General features: G+C 35.1%; 1 protein-coding gene and 1 pseudogene across 2 annotated transcripts in view; both read left to right on the top strand.

Annotated features, from left to right (window-relative positions):
* LOC120860228 (tyrosine-protein kinase JAK2-like) overlaps positions 1-5,324 on the top strand; it is a 119,062-nt gene extending 113,738 nt beyond the window's left edge. For both annotated transcript variants that reach the window (XM_040236013.1, XM_040236012.1), the window contains exons 23-25: positions 433-550; positions 2,072-2,185; positions 2,435-5,324. In XM_040236013.1, the coding sequence (XP_040091947.1) occupies positions 433-550; positions 2,072-2,185; positions 2,435-2,542 (340 nt within the window). In that variant the 3' untranslated portion in view covers positions 2,543-5,324. The remainder of the gene's footprint in view (positions 1-432; positions 551-2,071; positions 2,186-2,434) is intronic.
* Positions 5,325-14,076: 8,752 nt separating this feature from the next.
* LOC120860198 lies at positions 14,077-18,572 on the top strand (annotated as a pseudogene).
* The last annotated feature ends 1,439 nt before the right edge of the window (positions 18,573-20,011 follow it).

The raw sequence follows: 20,011 nt of genomic DNA, 5'->3' as shown, positions 1-20,011 counted from the left end.
GTATCCTCTCCCAGTAAAGTCAAATGGGACACAATTCCCCCAGCAATAAATTCTGACTACATGTGTGAAATGTCATCTACTAAGGAAGCTTAATAGAGACTCAGTGCCCACAGTTTTTATTGGAACTGACCCATGTAGATATTTCTGTCTGGCATATACCAAAACTCTAGACTCGTATTGTCTACGGAAATGGTTTAGGTGCAGTAAGCCACTTCTGTCATTTAGGGAATTGTGGAAACCCTCCTGAATCTAACATCCCAGGGACCAGTCAAGTGTCAGCATTCAACCCATAGACCTTTTTGATGATTGCAAACTCAGGCCTGATGTGTTAACCCTTTTCTGTACACCTTGTTTTTTGTTTTTTTAAATCCAGTGATTTGCAGGTAAAATCAAGAGTTGGCACATCAAGTAACTCTTTTAAATATATTACAGGTATGCACCAGAATCACTGACAGAGAGCAAGTTTTCTGTGGCTTCAGATGTTTGGAGCTTTGGCGTGGTTCTCTATGAACTTTTCACATATATTGAGAAGAGTAAAAGCCCACCAGCGGTCAGTATGCTTTTTGTTTACTTTCAATTTTTTTTTTTTACATGAGAAAACTTTTCCAAAGAGTAATAGTAAACTTAGGGTTATTTTAGAGTTCCTATTGGTTATTTATAACACAAAAAGCAACAGAATAACCCCCAAACTAACTCATTAAATTAACTTGAGGTTTTGAAAGGTGGGGATTGTAGTACTGTTTAATATAGTCTGTTAATATTATTTTTAGTAAAGCTAGTAAACTCATTCATCCCAGGAATTATTGCAAATGTTAAACTTTTTAAAGTAATATTTTTTTCTATTCATTGTATAATTTTAATATAGGACAGTATATAAAAGAAAATGAAAGTAATCTCTAATTCAGCTACTCAGAGGTAATCACTTTAATACTGTATATGTTTTCTTTCAGGATTCTTTTAATTTTATATGTAAAAATTAAATTTTATTAAAAAGTTTTATTTATAAAATAACTCATACTGTACAGTTTGCTTTCCTACTTTTTCATTACAGATTATAACATGGACATTTTCCTATGTTAATAAATATCTACTGCAAACATGACTTCTAATTTCTTGGTGGTGTTTAAACATACGGACCTAGTTTCTGGACAATCATTTTCCGTTTTTCATCCTTATAACATTCATTGAACATAGTGGCTATCCTTATATATAAATATTTATGTTTATCGCTGGTTGTCATCTTAGAGTGAAAATGTAATTATATGTGAAACATTATGAGCTCTTATATATACAAGATTTTGATAATTTCAAAATGCTTTCCAGGAAATCTCTATCTCAATTAGACTCTCAGTAGCTGTGCATAGGGGTGTATATTTTATCATTTGTCAGTGTCGACTGTTACATTTCCACGCAGTTTTGCCAAATTGATGGGAGAGAAGTTGTACCGATTTGATTTTAATTTGCATTTCTGCCTTTAGTGTGATTGAGTACATATTTATTGGGTATTTGGGGTATGTGCACGTGTGCATTGTATCCTCGTGTACTTTGCCCATTTTTATATTGGCAATTTTTCTTACCAATATACAAGAGTCTTCTGTATTTAAATAAATGTGTTCATTGTAAATATTCCTCTACCTTATGGTTCAGACTTTAATCTTATGAAATTTAAACATATGAACATCTCTCCATTGCATTTATGCTTTAATACTCATTCTGCATTTTTTAAATGACCTCTTCTACATTCAACTTTTTATTTCAACTGAAATGTGATATGATATGTTAAACAAAGTGTGTTTTTAGTTCACTGGTTTTGAATTCTTCTTCAGGGGATTTGTGTTGAGGGTGTTAAAGTTACAGAAATGGCATTATAGAGGTTCCACATTTAACAATCTTTTATGAAGTATGACTGAAAAGGAAGTTTTTAAAGTTAAAATAGTCTTGTTTTTAAAAGTTTCAAGGTAAAGAAACATACATACATGGGATTTTTCCCATTTACTGGAAGAAATTGAGAATTCTGCTTCAAATTAAATGTACCAAAAATATGTCATTGAAAAGTGGGTTTGTGTTTCAGGAATTTATGCGTATGATTGGCAATGACAAACAAGGACAGATGATTGTGTTTCATTTGATAGAACTCCTGAAGAATAATGGAAGATTACCAAGACCAGATGGATGCCCAGATGAGGTAACAAAAATTTTTTTTATCCACAGTAATCATGCATTTTCTTTCTCTTTTTACCCAAGGATTTCAGGTCAGTTTATGCAGTTCACTGAACTTTTAGATAAATAGCATAAACATGACTGTGGATGTAGGTATAACCATGACATATGCCTTTATGAAAAAATTAAGTGGGAGTTCCGAGTTCATGTCTTCACCAATTAAAAAATGGCGCTTTGTGTTCATTGTAATTTTGGTTTATTTTCCCTTTTACAGATTTATGTGATTATGACAGAATGCTGGAACAATAATGTAAGCCAGCGCCCCTCTTTCAGAGACCTAGCAGTTCGAGTTGATCAAATAAGGGACAACATGACTGGATGAAAGAAATGAACCTCACCCTGAGACCAGAATAGACTTGCAGAACAAAGTTTTGTATTTCCCATTGCTGTGGACTGTTGTTACGTATAGCATTATGATGTATATCACAATACTAGCCAGCAAAAGTGTGGAAATACCTGCTTAAAACTTTGGAAGTTTAGTGAATTTTTCTTCATGAGGATACCATCCAAACACATTGATGAAAAGTCCTTAGCAAAGAGTTTTGTAAAATATTTCGGGAACCTGATCAGTCAGTTAACATCACTTTTCTTTGGCAAAAAAGAAAATTAGACATTTTTCAACTAAGAATTATGAGAGATTAAAAAATTGTAAATTTTAAATATATACAGAATATGTATGTACAGTTTTTACCATAGTGAATGTATGACACCTTGGCATCTTGTGTGATGTTTTACACAAGGGCTGGTATTCATAAATAATGTTTTATAATTTTTCCATAGTTGATCTATGATAACTTCACTCTATAGACAAATTAAGATACTCAGATAATTGAATATGCACCTTTTTGTCCTTGCGCATCTATGTCACTGGCCAGCAATATAAGCAGGTGTGTACTTTAGCTTGTTGTTCTGTGTACTGTAAATATTTTTCAAAGCAAAGGGAACAAATGTTTAGTTTTATTTGTATAGGGAATTTTCCTGACCCTCTAGAATACGTTTTGAAATGGAACAAGTTTACAAAGATTAACACAATATATTTTCTTATTTGTCTCCCTTGTATCTGTTTGTGGCACCTATGTATTTTAAATAGAGAACTATCTCCAGATTTTTTCTAAGACCACCGTGAACAGTTTTCTTTTAAAATTTTGAGATTACAAATGCCAGGAATATTGTCATCCCTTGAGCTGTTGGTTGCCCATAAGATCCCTGGGACCTATGGTCATGCGTTAAATTTAAGTGTAAGCTGTAATATGGATTTTGTTTTTCATATATATAAGCCTGCTAAGATGCACAGTGGGTTAGGAATTTTTTTCTTAAGAATGTATATTTTAGGGATTTCAGAAATCTATTGTAGTCATAAAAGAGATCTTTTTTGTTGTTGTTAGATTCTTATATACAAGGGAGAAATTAAATTGATTTTTTAAAATGCTTATTAATTTTATTCAAAAATGCCAGTATAAAATTCTTAATGTATATCTTGAAGAAAAATGAGTGTTTTCAATTAAGTATAAAGGGTTGTTTATTATTATTGTCATTTTAGTGCTACTCCATTTTAGACATCATACCTAAAATATGGTGGGTTTTTTTTTTGTGTGTGTGTTATTTATACAAAGTTTAAAATACTTGGAATTTTGGTTAGAAAGAAAATAGTTCATTTTCAATGCTATATGCTGCTTTTTTTTTTTTTTAACTTACAGACTTTAGGTTATCTTTCTAACTTTTGGAGGTGGTTTTTAAATGCATATTATATAAGGAAAAATAATGCCTCACACATAAAGTTTGAGTTTTTTTGTTGGAAGGAAAGGGAAGAAATGCTTTTTATGTTATCTTTATAAAGTATTTGGGCTTCCTTCATAGCTCAGTTGGTAAAAAATCTGCCTGCAATGCAGAAGACACCAGTTCGATCCCTGGGTTGGGAAGATCCCCTGGAGAAGGGAAAGGCTACCCACTTCAGTATTCTGGCCTGGAGAATTCCATGGACAGTAACAATGGGGTTGCAAAGAGTCAGACACGACTGAGTGACCTTCACTTCCTTTAAAACATTTTACCAAATGTAGTTACCAAACACACAAATCTTCTAAAATTATAATATATTAGATTTTAAAAGATTTCTAGTAAATATTTTGATGAAAATTGACTATAATTTTTATTTAATTTGTAAAAAGACTCCTCCAGGATCTGTATATGTAATGTTAATGCACTTAAGAGATCTTCCGTTCTGCTACTTTTTGAGTCAAAAATAGCATATCATATATGTTTGATTTCAGATTATTGTACTAAAACTTAGGTACCTGAAGTAGATTCTTAAAGGTCAATAACATTTTGTTTATAAAAATAAGGATGTTAACTAGATTTCTTTTAAAATAATTTTTCTTTTAATGCTTCAGTTTTTAGTTTTAGGAGAAAATTCCATATATCTAAAGTTTTTAGGAGAAAATTCCATATATCTAAAGTTTTTAGATGGAATGACTGCTTTATTGTAAAATTCTAAGTTTTCAAGAGAATTATTGTTCATTGAGTGTTTATGATGTTTTAAATTTTGATTCAGACCTTACATAAAAGGAAAGTAAACTTGCCGCTGTTCAGTTGATTATGCATAAGACACAGGTAAGTAAGTATTGTCTGAGTTAATGCCAGACAGCTTCTTCAAATTAATATTCTTCAGAAATGAGGATAAAGATTTTCTTTAAAATCTGCGATTCTGTAAATATTCCAGTATTTTTAGTTATACAATCTTTATATAAATAATTCCCTATATCCATGGCTACCTACTTTGGGAAACAGTCACTTTTTCATGTTATTTATATATGCTTCTGGTAGCACTATAATTTGCTATGGAAGAGTGCTTTTTTTTATAACCCAAGACTTCTGCTTTAAAATCAAGTGAAATTTTTCTCACAACCATAACTTGATATTTCAATTTTATTTAAACAATTTTGTTATGGACATTAGAAGATACTGCAGTTTTATACATGGGGACTCATTTTTGGGGTGGCATGATGTGGTCAGATTGAGACTGTATTATTTTCATCGTTGTGCCTTTAGCATGTTCCTACAAAATTGAAATACTGATGTAATAAATAATTCAGAAGTGAGTGATCACACCATCATGATTATCTGGGTCATGAAGATCTTTTTGGTACAGTTCTTCTGTGTATTCTTGCCACCTCTTCTTAATATTGTCTGCTTCTATTAGGTCCATACCGTTTCTGTCCTTTATTGAGCCCATCTTTGCATGAAAATTTCCCTTGCTATCTCTAATTTTCTTGAAGAGATCTCTAGTCTTTCCCATTCTATTGTTTTTCTCTATTTCTTTGGATTGAGGAAGGCTTTCTTATCTCTCCTTGCTATTCTTTGGAACTCTGCATTCAGATGCTTATATCTTTCCTTTTCTCCTTTGTTTTTCTCTCTTCTTTTCACAGCTATTTGTAAGGCCTCCTCAGACAGCCATTTCGCTTTTTTGCATTTGTTTTTCTTGGGGATGGTCTTGATCCCAGTCTCCTGTACAATGTCACGAACCTCATTCCATAGTTCATCAGGCACTCTGTCTATCAGATCTAGTCCCTTAAATCTGTTTCTCACTTCCACTGTATAATCATAAGGGATTTTATTTAGGTAATACCTGAATGGTCTAGTGGTTTTCCCTACTTTCTTCAATTTAAGTCTGAATTTGGCAATAAGGAATTCATGATCTGAGCCACAGTCAGCTCCCAGTCTTGTTTTTGCTGACTGTATAGAGCTTCTCCATCTTTGGCTGCATAGAATATAATCAATCTGAGTAATACTCCATTGTGTATATGTACCACAGCTTTCTTATCCATTCATCTGCTGATGGACAGTCTAGCTTCGATGCAGGATACAGGATGCTTGGGGCTCGTGCACTGGGATGACCCAGAGGGATGGTATGGGGAGAGAGGTAGGAGGGGGGTTCAGGATTGGGAAAATGTGTACACCTGTGGCAGATTCATGCTGATGTATGGCAAAACCAATACAATATTAAAAAAAAAAAAAAGAATATAATCAATCTGATTTCAGTGTTGGCCATCTGGTGATGTCCATGTGTAGAGTCTTCTCTTGTGTTGTTGGAATAGGGTGTTTGCTATGACAAGTGCATTCTCTTGGCAAAACTCTATTAGCCTTTGCTTCATTCTGTGCTCCAAGGCCAAATTTGCCTTTTACTCCAGATGTTTCTCAGAGAAGGCAATGGCACCCCACTCTAGTACTCTTGCCTGGAAAATCCCATGGAATGGAGGAGCCTGGGAGGCTGCAGTCCATGGGGCTGCTAAGAGTCAGACATGACTGAGTGACTTTACTCTCACTTTTCACTTTCATGCATTGGAGAAGGAAATGGCAACCCACTCCAGTGTTCTTGCCTGGAGAAACCTAGGGACTGGGGAGCCTGGTGGGCTGCCATCTGTGGGGTCACACAGAGTCGGACACGACTGAAGCAACTTAGCAGCAGCAGCCAGATGTTTCTTGACTTCCTACTTTTGCATTCCAGTCCCCTATAATGAAAAGGACATCTTTTTTGGGTGTTAGATCTAAAAGGTCTTATAGGTCTTCCTAGAACCATTCAACTTCAGCTTCTTCAGCGTCATATTACATACCTAAATATTAAAATATTTTCTAAATTACCAATTTTGTTTCACTTCATTACAGTATGTTCATCTTAGGTTAAAATGTTAATAATTTCTGTTGTGTTTGTGCCAGATGTTATTGCATAGTACAGGGCCTAAATATTTTTCTTTTCCAGTCTTACAAATTTATAAGGAAAAGCCTTATCTCTAAATGAAACATCAATCAATATTAATGTTTCTTAAAGTTTTTAATGAGCATATTCTATTATAATGCCTTTCTTTGCATAGCAAATTGCTTAACATCTTAGTTTGAACTGTAATAGATTTATGAAATCATTAAAAGAGTTCTAGGAGTCCCTGTTCCAGTTATCCATAGCATTAGATTTTGTGAACAATTATGTTTTTAATAACTGTGCCGGGAAGAACTCTTAATAGATGCTATTTATTGAGGTCAAGCATGTCACCTCTGAGCAATGTGAACGGAAAGTAGCATAGCTTTTAGGTCTGACTACAGGTAAATAGCATTAATAAATGGTGCGAAGTGGTAAGGAAAAGGCACATAGCAAGACATTGTAGAGGCAGCTGGATAGGAACTTATTAGTTGCAGATGATAAGACATTATCAGATTCAAGTATACTGAAGACACAAATGAAAGTATGCAACAGAAAGTTTTATCAGTTATCCTTTCAAGAACATAGTTGAAAATGTTTGGGTGCTTCCCACACACAACGAGATAATTAAGTAGGTAGTATTTTTAATGAAAAAGTTTGAGTATTTCAAACTCTTGGAAAAATATGAATCTCAAAGCATGAGTTTTCTAGTAGTATTGAATATAAGCTTGTGAGTTGGACTTTATTAACTGAAACTAAAAACATTAGCAAAAAAATCATAGACACTATAGAAAATAGAAATAAAATGAGAAATACAAACCTAAACACATAAACTTAACAATTATTAAAATACTTGAAATTTTTTCAACTTCAACAACTTGAAATACACACGATACTTTATTCTTCTGCATAATTTGTTGAAGATTGCTGTAAACCTTTATAACTATCCCAAATTTTAAGTATATGAGAACATAATTTATTTTATTTCCTTAGTAACATTTAAGTTGTTGGATTAATTTTGGTTGAAGAAGAAGGAAAAGAAAGTTGTTTGCAGAATCTTGATTCTTAAGAACAAGTAACTGAATTCTCCAACAATACTGATTAAAATACTTTTAATCTTCATAACCCAGGTAGCTAAGCCCTTGACTGCAAGCTGCAGGTAGCCCAGATCTAAATGAAAAATCTAATGTAGTTCCTGTTGAATGGTAGAAATTATTGTCTACTGTTCACAAAGCATTTTTTTTAAAAAATAGTCACTATTTCCCACAAATTCTGCCAGAATATTGTTTTCTTTCTTTCCTTCTTTAAAAAATGTTTTAAATACTTGTTTCTATCAGTAAGTTTGAGTACAGCATGAATCCCCTGGTACCACTTCTTTTCCTTTCTGTTATTAGTTTTGTAACATTATAATGTAACTTACTGAATAGGAATTCTTGATAATATAGTAAGGGTATTGGTGATTTAAAAAATTGAAACAAAATCTTACCTTTTTATTGAAGGACTTTGAGAAACGTTGAATTGTAAACCCTGAGTATATCATTATAATTCCTTAAGGTGGCCCCATTTACTTTCCAAATTACTATAAAAGAGGAATAAAACTCCAAAAACTGAGATTACTGTAGAGGACAATCTTTTTCCTAATAATGATTTGGAAATCTGAGACCTAAGGAGCAACATATGTGGTAAGGGAGAAAGGAGATTTATAGATTCTGTCAGATCTCAAACTTGCATTTAATGGGAATTTTTTGTAACATCTTGAATTTCTCTTATTTTAGGATTACTATAATAAATGTAGAAGGTGTTGACTTTAAAAAAAAACTGCACAATGTGAGAGTTATGAGTTAAATTTTGTTTGGGGCAAAATGAGGACCCAGGAAACAGCATCTCAGACAGCTCTAAGAAATTGTTCCACAGAGGCAGGGGGGAAGAAGGTCAGTATATATGTGATTTTGGTGAAGGGGGATACATGCAGATCAAGCACATTTTTTTTTTTTTTTAGAAAGTTTCTGCTAGTCATGAGCAGTTGACATCATGAAGGATTTTAGTGCTTTCCTAGATAGGAGATTCAAGAATTGGGCTCATAAAATCTGCTCCCAAAAATATCTAACTGAAGACCTGTCCTGCCAGTTTTCCCCTCACACAGTGTGCCTCATTTCTGCTCTCCATCCTAAACTCCTTTACGGAGTGTTGAAAATAAGCAGCTGCAGCAGCACATGATTTAGTCTTTGTAGAAGTAGATGGCAAATGCCAATTTCTAGTTGACAAAGGTTAGAGGATGAGTAGCTCAGTCAAATGCCAAAGTATTATGGCTCTAGCAGTTACCTAGGCCATTTTTTTACAGCTGCTCCAACGTGGGCACTTAATTTTCAGATTCTTAGTAGAGTCATTTTTCTTTTCTAAATTTAAAAAACAAAAGATCATATCCATATTGTATACCCTATCAGACCTTCCTACATATACACTCACCAATACTGACACATGCAGGCTCCCTGTGACTTTAAATTTGCATCAGATAATTCAAATTAATGGTTGCAGTAATGAAGACATCACCTCTTGATAAAATCCTAAATCCCTTTCATGTGTTGAGAATAAAGAGTAGATATGCAGTTATGGATATAGACAAAAGAGTTCTGAGTAATCTTATGTGAGGGTCAATCCTGATGGTATTTCAGCTTATAATTCCCTGTTAAATAAACATACAGACAAAACGAAGAGATTTAAACTTTCAGTTCTGCTGCAACTTTCAGATACCAGCCCTAATCATGATGGTTTTAGGGAATCTAGTTTGGTGTGGCCCCAAGTATAAAGGATCCATAGAAAGAATATCTTGGGCCTGGGCCTAATATGAGAGTTGGAATTTCATATATAAACTTCTTTTTAGAGCATGCTTTTTCACCAAAATTGATAGCAACTCTCAGGGGTGAACAGTGACCAAAAACCCCTTACTTTTTAATGTATAAAGCACAGAAATACAGTACATAAGTAGATAGGCAGTAATATAAAATTCTCATGGTGGAAGAGACTAGGAGAAAATGACTAAAAAGTTTTTTGTAGATATTGGGGATAATGCAAAGAATGTTGAGAAACACTGCTCTTAAGTGTACTCATGTAGACATGGGCCAAACCAGTACTACCTGAGAAATGCCTTCAGTAAGAAAGGGAAGATATGTCAGTGTGAGAACACTGAGTGTATTGGATCTTTAAGCATGCATGCATTCATGCTAAGTTGCTTCAGTCGTGTCCAACTCTGTGCAACCCCATGGACAGCAGCCCACCAGTCTCCTCTGTCCATGGAATTCTCTAGGCAGGAGTACTGGAGTGGGTTGCCATGTTCTTCTCCAAAATATACTAAATAGTTTATCTGAACTAAGAAAAATTAGTTGGTAAAGTCACCTAATTTTAATCTCTCTAGAATTTAGTTTTCCTTCATAGATGGAAAAATCGAAGCTTCTTCAATGGAGCACCTCCATCAGAACCATTTTGTTGTCTTTGATTTTACATTTCACAATAAATCAGTTAAGATATAATTGTCTCAAAAAACTTAGGGTATCTTAATGATATGCAGTGTATTAGCAGTTTTTCTTCTTGATCATAAAAGGAGATAATAAAGATATTAAAACCATGGCATATTACTGTATATTAAAGGCAGAATAGGGACTCCCCTGGTGCTCCAGTGGCTAAGACTCTCTGCTCCCAATGCAGGGGACCTAGGGTGCTCCATAGTCAGGAAACTAGATCCCACAGGCTGCAAATGAGTTCTCAGGTCACAGCGAAAGATCCTATAGGCCACAACTAAAAGATTCTGCATGTCCCAACAGAGACCAAAGATCCCACGTGCTGCAACTAAGACCCGGTACAGCCAAAATTTTAAAAAAAACAACATTCAGAAAACTAAGATCATGGCATCTGGTCCCATCACTTCATGGGAAATAGATGGGGAAACAGTGACATTATTTTCTTAGGTTCCAGAATCACTGCAGATGGTGACTACAGCCATGAAATTAAAAGATGCTTGCTCCTTGGAGGAAAAGCTATGACTGGCCTAGACAGCATATTAAAAAGCAGAGACATTAGTTTGCCAACACAGGTCTGTCTAGTCAAAGCTATGGTTTTTCCAGTAGTCATGTATGGATGTGAGAGTTGGACTATAAAGAAAGCTGAGCACCAAAGAACTGATGCTTTTGAAGTATGATGTTGGAGAAGACGCTTGAGAGTCCCTTGGACTGCAAGGAGATCCAACCAGTCCATCCTAAAGGAGATTAGTCCTGAATATTCATTGGAAGGACTGATGCTGAAGCTGAAACTCCAATTCTTTGGCCACATGATGCAAAGAACTGACTCATTGGAAAGACCCTGATGCTGGGAAAGATTGAAGGTGGGAAGAGAAGGGGATGACAGAGGATGAGATGGTTGGATGGCATCAGTTTGATGGACATGAGTTTGAGTAAGCTCCAGGAGTTGGTGGTGGACAGGGAAGCCTGGTGTGCTACAGTTCATGGGGTTGCAAAGAGTCGGGCAAGACTGAGCGACTGAACTGAACAGCCAAAATAAATAGTAAAAATAAAATATTGAAAAACAGAATATCTACACAGAAATAGTAAAGAAACTAACAACACCAAATGAAGATCATATCTATTCTATGAAATTTACCTAGAAGTCAAAGCATTCATCTTTGAAAAATGCTACAGCTTTTTACATTCTATGATATCCATTGTAATGGTTGTGATGTTATTTAATGTGGTTTTCATTTGCATTTCACTAATGATTAATGATCTTTTCTAAATGACTTAATTGGAGGCCAGTTACTTTACAATATTCTGGTAGTTTTTGCCATACATTGGCATGAATCAGCCATGGGTGTACGTTTGTCCCCCTGTCCTCAACCCCCCTCCCACCTCCCTCCCCATCCCATCCCTCTGGGTTGTCCCAGTGCACTGGCTGAGTGCTGTTACATGCACTGAACTTGGACTGGTCATCTATCTCACATATGGTAATATACATGTTTTAATGCTATTCTCTCAAATCTTCCTACCCTTGCCTTCTCCCACAGGGTCCAAAAGTCTGTTCTTCACATCTGTGTCTCTTCTGCTGTCTTGCATATAAGGTCATCATTACCATCTTTCTAAATTTCATATATATGCATTAATTAATATAAGGTATTGTTTTTCTTCCTGACTTATAGGCTCCAGTTTTATCCACCTCATGATCTTAAGTATCTTTTAATATGTAATTTTATTGGTCACTTGTTTATCTTTGGAGAAATGTCTATTTAAGTCCTTTGTCCATTTTAAGATTGGGTTCATTTTTTTAGTTATAAAAGTTCTTTCTATTTTCTGGATATTAACCCCTTATCACATATTTAATTTTAGATATTATTCCCGTTCTGTGGATTGCCATTTTATTCTGTTCATTGTATCCTCTTATGCACAAAAGTTTAAAATTTTGATATTTTCCAGTTTATCTACTTTTACTTTCAGTGTCATATTCCAGAAATCATTGTCAAATCCATTGTCAGAAAAAAACACTGGGAAAAAACTTCATAAGTGTTTTATACTTTTAACATTTAGGTCTTTGATCCATAATTTTTCTATATGTTGAAAGATAGTATCTTATCTATCTATCTATCTATTTATTTATTGCATCTATTTATTTATTTTTAGCATGTAGATTTCTACTTTCCAGCACCACTTCTTGAAAAGAGTATCTTCTACTGAATGACTTTGGGATACCTTTGTTGAAACATGTTTGACTGTATACATTAGAGTTTATTTCTGAGTTCTCTATTATATGCTATTAGTTTATATGTTTGTCTTTATGCCAGTATCACACTGTTCTGGTTACTGTAGCTTTTGTTGTAAGTTTTGCAGTCATGAAGTGTGAGACTTCCAATTTTGTTGTTCTTTGTACAAATTGTTTTGCCTATTTGGTGTCACTTGAAACTGCATATGAGGTTTAGAATGGGTTTTCTGTTTCTGGGGAAAAAATCATGAGGATTTTGAATGGCATTACATTAAATCTGTAGACTGTATTTAGGGTACAGGTAGGGCTTCCCTGGTGGCTCAGATGGTAAAGAATCTGCCTGTAATGCAGGAGACCCAGGTTCAATCCCTGGATTGGGAAGATCCCCTGGAGAAGGAAATGGCTACCCACTCAAGTATTCTTACCTGGAGAATTCCATGGATGGAGGAGCCTAGCACGCTACAGTCCGTGAGGATGCAGAGTCTGACACAACTGAGCAACTAACACTTCATTTCATTTCCAGTAGCCTCTTAGATAGTTATCTCATTTTATCCACACAACTCTATGAGGTAGATACCATTATTTTTCTTGCTTTAAATATGTATACACTGACATTTAGCAAGATACAATAAATTTAGAAAGTGGAGAAATAAGGGATGTTAGAGTTTGAATTTAGGCAGTCTGACTCCAAGAGTTTGCCTGAGTTTATAATCGCTTCACTATGCTGCCTTTCACAGCTTTGGTAGCATACATATAAAGCAGCAATAAACTAGCAAAGCTTTCTTCAGTGATCCATGATTATATTTCTCAGATGGCAAGATGACAAAATCATTTCAGTTTCCAGTGAAAATTATTTGAACATATTAGTTGGACTGTCACTTTGTCCCTCAATAAAAAAAAAAAATGCTAAAAGTGCACAACAGTTTGATAAAATGTAGAAAACAAGTCTTTGTAGAAAGAACAATGTAAGTGATAATAATGCCTTTTGCTAGATGATGAGAGAAAGTTGAAAGTAAATGAACTTAAAAAAAAAAAAAGCTTGGGAAGGCACAATATGACTGTGAGCTGAATAGGAAGGAGCAGGTAGGTGTAGGAGCTGCCAGGAGGGTGAACACAAGGTTTCATGTTCACCAGAACGCAGGGCAAAAGCAGTGACCTCATAGGCGCCTAGGCCAGACTTACCTGCTGATCTGTTGTTCAACAGTGGTCTGGGAAAGCAGGGACGGCTGTGACTCTCCCTGGGATAATAAAAACTGGTGTTGGAAATATCAGGGAATGTTCATCTACCAGAACTCTTGGGGGAGACAAGTATTTTGCTTGGGTCTGTAGTACCAAGATAACATCCTGCAGGCTCCAGTGCTGGAAACACTGCCTAACTGGTTTAACCACCATTCATTCCCTCAAAGTATGTTGCAGCTTGGACTAGAGAGATGGGGACAGAAATGGAAAGAAGTCGGTATGCTATTGTGGTTTGGATGGAAAGGATAAGAACAAAGCAACTAGATGGAAGGAATTTAAACCAGAATTCCACTTTGGAGATGTTAAATCTGAGATGCCTAATAGATATCGAAGTAGAAGGAAAGCCTAGAAATGTTACACAGGTAGTCATTTAAAATAATGGATATAGTTAAGCTAACTAAGGAAGTGTTAAAGACAGCAAGTAGAGAATCAGGACCTGAGACAATCTTAACATTTAAAGGTTAGATTGAGGATGAAGACTGAGCGAGGAAAGACAAAGAGCAGTCCAGTAGGGTAAGGAAAACAAGAGAATTCATCATTATTTTTACTTCAAGAAATAATGTTCACTTGCTAAGTCATGTCTGACTCTTTACAACCCCATGGACTGCAACACACCAGGCTTCCCTGTCCTTCACTATCTCCAGAGTTTGCTCAAACTCATGTTCATAGAGTCAGTGATGCTATCTAACAATCTCATCCTCTACCACCCCTTTCTCTTTTGCTTTCAGTCTTTCCCAGCATCAGGGTCTTTTCCAATGAGTCTGCTCTTCGCATCAAGTGGCTAAAGTATTGGAGCTTTAGCATCAGTGCTTCCAATGAATATTCAAGGTTGATTTCCTTTTGGATTGACTGGTTTGATCACCTTACTGTCCAAGGAAATCTCAAGAGTCTTCTCCAACACCGCAATTCAAAAGTAGAAATTCTTTGGGCCAAGCCTTCTTTATGGTCCAACTCTTATATCTGTACATGCCCACTGGAAAAACCATAGCTCTGACTATTCAGACCTTTGTCGGCCAAGTGATGTTTCTGCTTTTTAATATTCTAAGTTTGTCATAGCTTTTCTTCCAAGGAGCAAGTGTCTTTTAATTTCATGGCTGCAATTACCATCCACAGTGATTTTGGAGCCTGAGAAGGTAAAATCTGCCACTGTTGCCACTTTATCACCATCTATTTGCTATGAAGTGATGGGACCGGATGTCATGACCTTAGTTTGTTGAACGTTGAGTTTTAAAGCCAGTTTTTTGACTCTTCTCTTTCAACTTCATCAAGAGGCTTTTTAGTTCCTCTTTGCTTGCTGCCATTAGGGTGGTAGTATCTGCATATCTGAGGTTGTTTTCTGTCCCAGCAACCTTGATTCCAGCTTATGATTCATCCAGCCTGGCATTTCACATGATGAACTGTGCATATAAGTTAAATAAGTGTGATGATATATTGCCTTGATGTACTCCTTTCCCAACTTTGAACTAGTCCGTTGTTTCATTTCTTGATTCTGATTTGCTTCTTGACCTGCATACAGGTTTCTTAGGAGACAGGTAAAGTGGTCTGGTATTCCCATCTCTTAAGAATTTTCCAGTTTGTTGTGATCCACACAGTCAAAAGGTTTAGCATAGTCAATGAAGCTGAATTAGATGTTTTTTTCTGGAATTCTCTTGCTTTTTCTATGATCCAACAGATGTTGGCAATTTGATCTCTGGTTCCTCTCACTTTTGTAAATCCAGCTTGTACATCTGGAAGTTCTTGGTTCATATACTGCTGAAGCCTAGCTTGAAGAATTTTGACCATTAATTTGCTAGCATGTGAAACGAGTACAACTGTATGGTAATTTGAACTTTCTTTGCCATTGCCTTTCTTTGGGATTGGAATGAAAACTAACCTTTTCCAGTCCTGTGGCCACTGCTGAGTTTTCCAAATAACAGTATCATCTTTTAGGATTTGAAATAGCTCAGCTGAAATTCCATCACCTCTACTAGGTTGGTTTGTAGTGCTTTTTTTTAAGGCCCACTTGACTTCACGCTGCAGGATATCTGGCTCTAGGTGAGTGACCACACTATCATCTGGGTCACTAAGACTTTTTTTTTTTTTTTTTTGTACAGTTCTTGTGTATTCTTGCCACCTCTTCTTAATCTCTTCTGCTTTTGTTAGGTCCTTGCCATTTCTGTCCTTTATTGTATCTTTGTATGAAATATTCGCTTGGTATCTCTAGTTTTCTTGAAGTGGTCTCTAGTCTTTCCCAGTCTATTATTTTCCTCTGTTTTCTTGCATTGTTCATTTAAGAAGGCTTTCTCTCTCCATGCTATTCTCTGGAACTCTGCATTCAGTTGAGTATATGTTTCCCTTTCTTGTTTGCCTTTCACTTCTCTTTTCTAAGCTATTTGTAATGAAGGAAGATAATCAGACACAGTTATGTACCACATGGTAACTTGATTCGACAATAAAGGAATAAGACTGATAGATGATGAATGTGAGGGAGAGTACAAAATTGAAATGGGCAGGATCATCTGGCCCCCACCTTCCAGTGCTGCTCCGCTCTTCATCTCACCTTGTTCCCCACCTCATTGGCCCTGCCATTCTTGGCATTCCTTATGAGTGATGGCATCTCATCATGGTAGACCACAGAGATAATAAACTTCAAAACTATCACACGCAGAAAAGTGCTGGAACACAAGACAATAGCTGTCTTAAACCGTTAAGGAAACAATGAAAAGACCTTACCAATTAGTATGCTTCCCTCATAGTTTACTTGGGAAAGAATCTGCTTGCAGTGCAGGAGACCTGGGTTTGATCCCTGGGTCTGGAAGATCCCCTAGAGAAGGAAATGGCAACCCACTCCCATATTCTTGCCTGGAGTATCCCATGGACAGAGGCATCTGGCAGGCTACAGTCCTTGGGGTCGTAAGAGTCAGACACAACTTAGTGACTACACCACCACCACCACCAATCAGTAATGAGAAGTCTGAAAATGATCTGAAGGACTTCGAGTCACCCAAATGTAGAAAGATTGTGGGTAAAGTACTTAAGATACTGATTCCAAAATTCACTGTTAAAGCTATAAATGGATCAAGATATGTTTTGAGTTGTTCTTGTAGCCTGAAAAAAGTAAACTGAAGCCAGGAACAAAAGCTGCCTTGGATATGAATACACATTTGCCAAGATTCACATGTTTCATAAGGACACAGGTAATACTTTTTTTTTTCTGAGATTGGGCTGTTATCAGAACAGATTATCAAATTGACAGAGGTGAAAGAACTACCTCCTACAAACCTGGAGTTATTCCAGTGTAATGGTAGTATGGCTAAAAGGCTGTTGTACGAACAGCCAGTTACAGGGAAAACACTAATAGCAAGAGCCATTAGCCAGCTGGACTACAATTTCCTAAATGTATCTAGCTCTGCTATAGACAAGTACGTTGGTGAAAGTGCTCATTTGATCAGAGAACTGTTTCAGTATGCCAGAGATTATCAGCCATGCATCATTTTTATGAATAAAAAAGATGTCATTGTGAGTATTAGCTTTCTGAAAGTACTTAACCTGATAGGTTCAGAGGACTTTAATGGAGTTACTCAAATGGATAGATATGATACTCTGCATAGAGTTAAAATGATCATGGCTACAAACAAGCACAGTGAATCCTGTTTTGCTGTCTCCAGGTAAATTAAATATATATATATATATTTATAAGCAATATTAGATATACTGAAAATCTATGAAGGTACCATGATAAAATAGGTTATTTAGAAGTACTTGTGAAGCTTTCAGAGAGCTTTAACAGAGCGGACCTGAGAAATGTTTGCACTGAGGCAGGTATGTTTACAATTCATGCAGATATGAGTTTGTAGTGTAGAAAGACCTTATGAAAACAATCAGAAGTGGCTAATTTTAAGAAGCTGAGCTTACATTGGACTACATGGTTTTGACAGCTACATGACACTGGTTTAACATAAAAATCAGTTGAAAATGTATGCAATAGCAAGAATCTCATTAAAATTGTATGAATTAAAAAAACTTGAAAATAAAGTAATAAAAATGTATAGCTTATAACACAGAAGTTAAAGTAATAAAAATGTATAGTTTATAACATATAGAAATTAAATATATAAACACATATAGCAGAAAAGACAGGAGGGGTAAATAGAAGTATTGTGTTGACAAGGTCTTAAACTGCATGTGAAGTGATAAAATATTTGAAGGAATCTGTAATAAATAAAGATGTATATTGTATCAAATTTTAAGAAATAGCAAAGTAACCAACAAGATAAAATGAAATTTTAAAAGATTTCAACCCAACAGAATGCAAGGTGAAAAAGGAACAGAAATCACATAGGATAATAACAGAAGTATTGGTTTAAATCCAAACCATATGGATAATTAAATCCATACCATATTGATAATTACATTAATCAATGATCTAAACTTCCAAATAAAAGGCATATATTGTCAAACTCAATGAAAAAGCAAGAACTACATGCTGTTTACAAGAAACCAATTTAAATATATAAAGATGAAAAAGGTTAAGAATAAAAAGGTAAAAAATAATATATGATGGAAACACTAATCATAAGAAAGCTGAAGTTGCTATATTAGTATCAGGAATATTACCAGTGATAAAGGGAGACATAATAATGGAACTATTAATTCAGTAGACAGATACAACATGCACGTAGTAATTTTTAAATACATGAAGTATAAATAAATGAGCTCAAAGAACAAATAGACAAGTGTAAAATTATAGATTTTTCAGTACTTTTCTCTAATTGACAGAAAAAACAGCAAGATCAGTAAAGATATAGACCCCTGAGAACAACACAATCAACCACCCTCAACTAACTGACATTTATAAACTACTCCACAAACAGCAGCGTATACATATAGCAGAATATACATTCTTACCAAGTGTGCAGAAATGGGGCAATTATTAACCAACACAGATGCAAACAAAGTAGGGGCCGAATAAATGAACTCCAGACAAAACATATGGATAATTTCTGCTCATGATCTTGACATCAGGAACATTGAACAAGATGCTAGAATTAAAATCTTGACCCAGCTCTACCCCTAACTAGCAAGTAACTTAACATGAAGGAGCCTTAAGAGGCTGCATAATATTAAGGTACCTCAGCTTTCATTCATTTTTTTCCTACTTCAGGATTGCTCTAAGGAGTCCATAAGGAAAATATGAGTGTTCTATCTAAATTAACAAAATCATTAATACAGTTACAGATATTAACAGGCACTAAGCTAAGAAGCTAATTAAATATACCCTAGCATAAAAATTATTAAAGTGTATAGGTAAGTATATAGCTAGGCAGATAACATACTTGGTAAATCTCATAATTTTCTAATTGACACTTTGGATATATATATATTAGGAAGCTAATAAAACTCCCATTTTTATTCTTAAACTACAAGTACAGACCTATACTTCTTCAAACTAGTTCAAGTGTATCACTGTGTATCACTGTATTTTGGCTTACAAGGCAACTCTCAATGGAGCAGTTTCATCAAACACCCAGCCAACTTACTCTATCACTCAACCATGATATGATATAATCTATCATTTTGTATCAAAACAAGTGACTATACTTAAAAAAATTAAAGTGAATGCTGTACCCTGGAACTGGTTTAAAAAAAATTGTATCTATTAATGCACTGTAAATGAATATAACAGATACATGTGGAAAAGGGCTTTGGTTCTAAAAAATAACAGAGCCAAATAGGAACTTAAAATTTTAATTGAAAAGAACATTACAGTGCATATTTGGGAGAGAAACTAGAAAAATATTTCAAATGATACTTACCCCCTAATTAATGGCAGAAAATAGGAATTTCACTTTGGATTCTTTGTATAAGCTTTGCTCTAATTTGTAGCATTAAAAGGTTTTCCCATGTGGACATAAAGTGGAAAAACATAACCAAAAACTTAGTGCTATAATACCTAATATTGAGTTAAGATATGCAAGCACATAAATAGAATTTCTACAGTATTCATACTGTGAATGTTAACAGTGACTGTCAACCTTTAACCTACTTCAGAATGACTCAGAAGGCCTGTAAAAATGCAGACCAAAGAGCCCCATACCCAGAGTTCTAATTCAGTAGGTCTGGGAGAGGACCTTAGAACTGCATTTC

This window comes from Oryx dammah, unplaced genomic scaffold, assembly GCF_014754425.2.
Source record: "Oryx dammah isolate SB20612 unplaced genomic scaffold, SCBI_Odam_1.1 HiC_scaffold_11050, whole genome shotgun sequence".
Lineage (NCBI taxonomy): Eukaryota > Metazoa > Chordata > Mammalia > Artiodactyla > Bovidae > Oryx > Oryx dammah.
The sequence above is the reverse complement of the archived record's forward strand: the minus strand, read 5'-3'. Positions and strand labels throughout refer to the sequence as shown.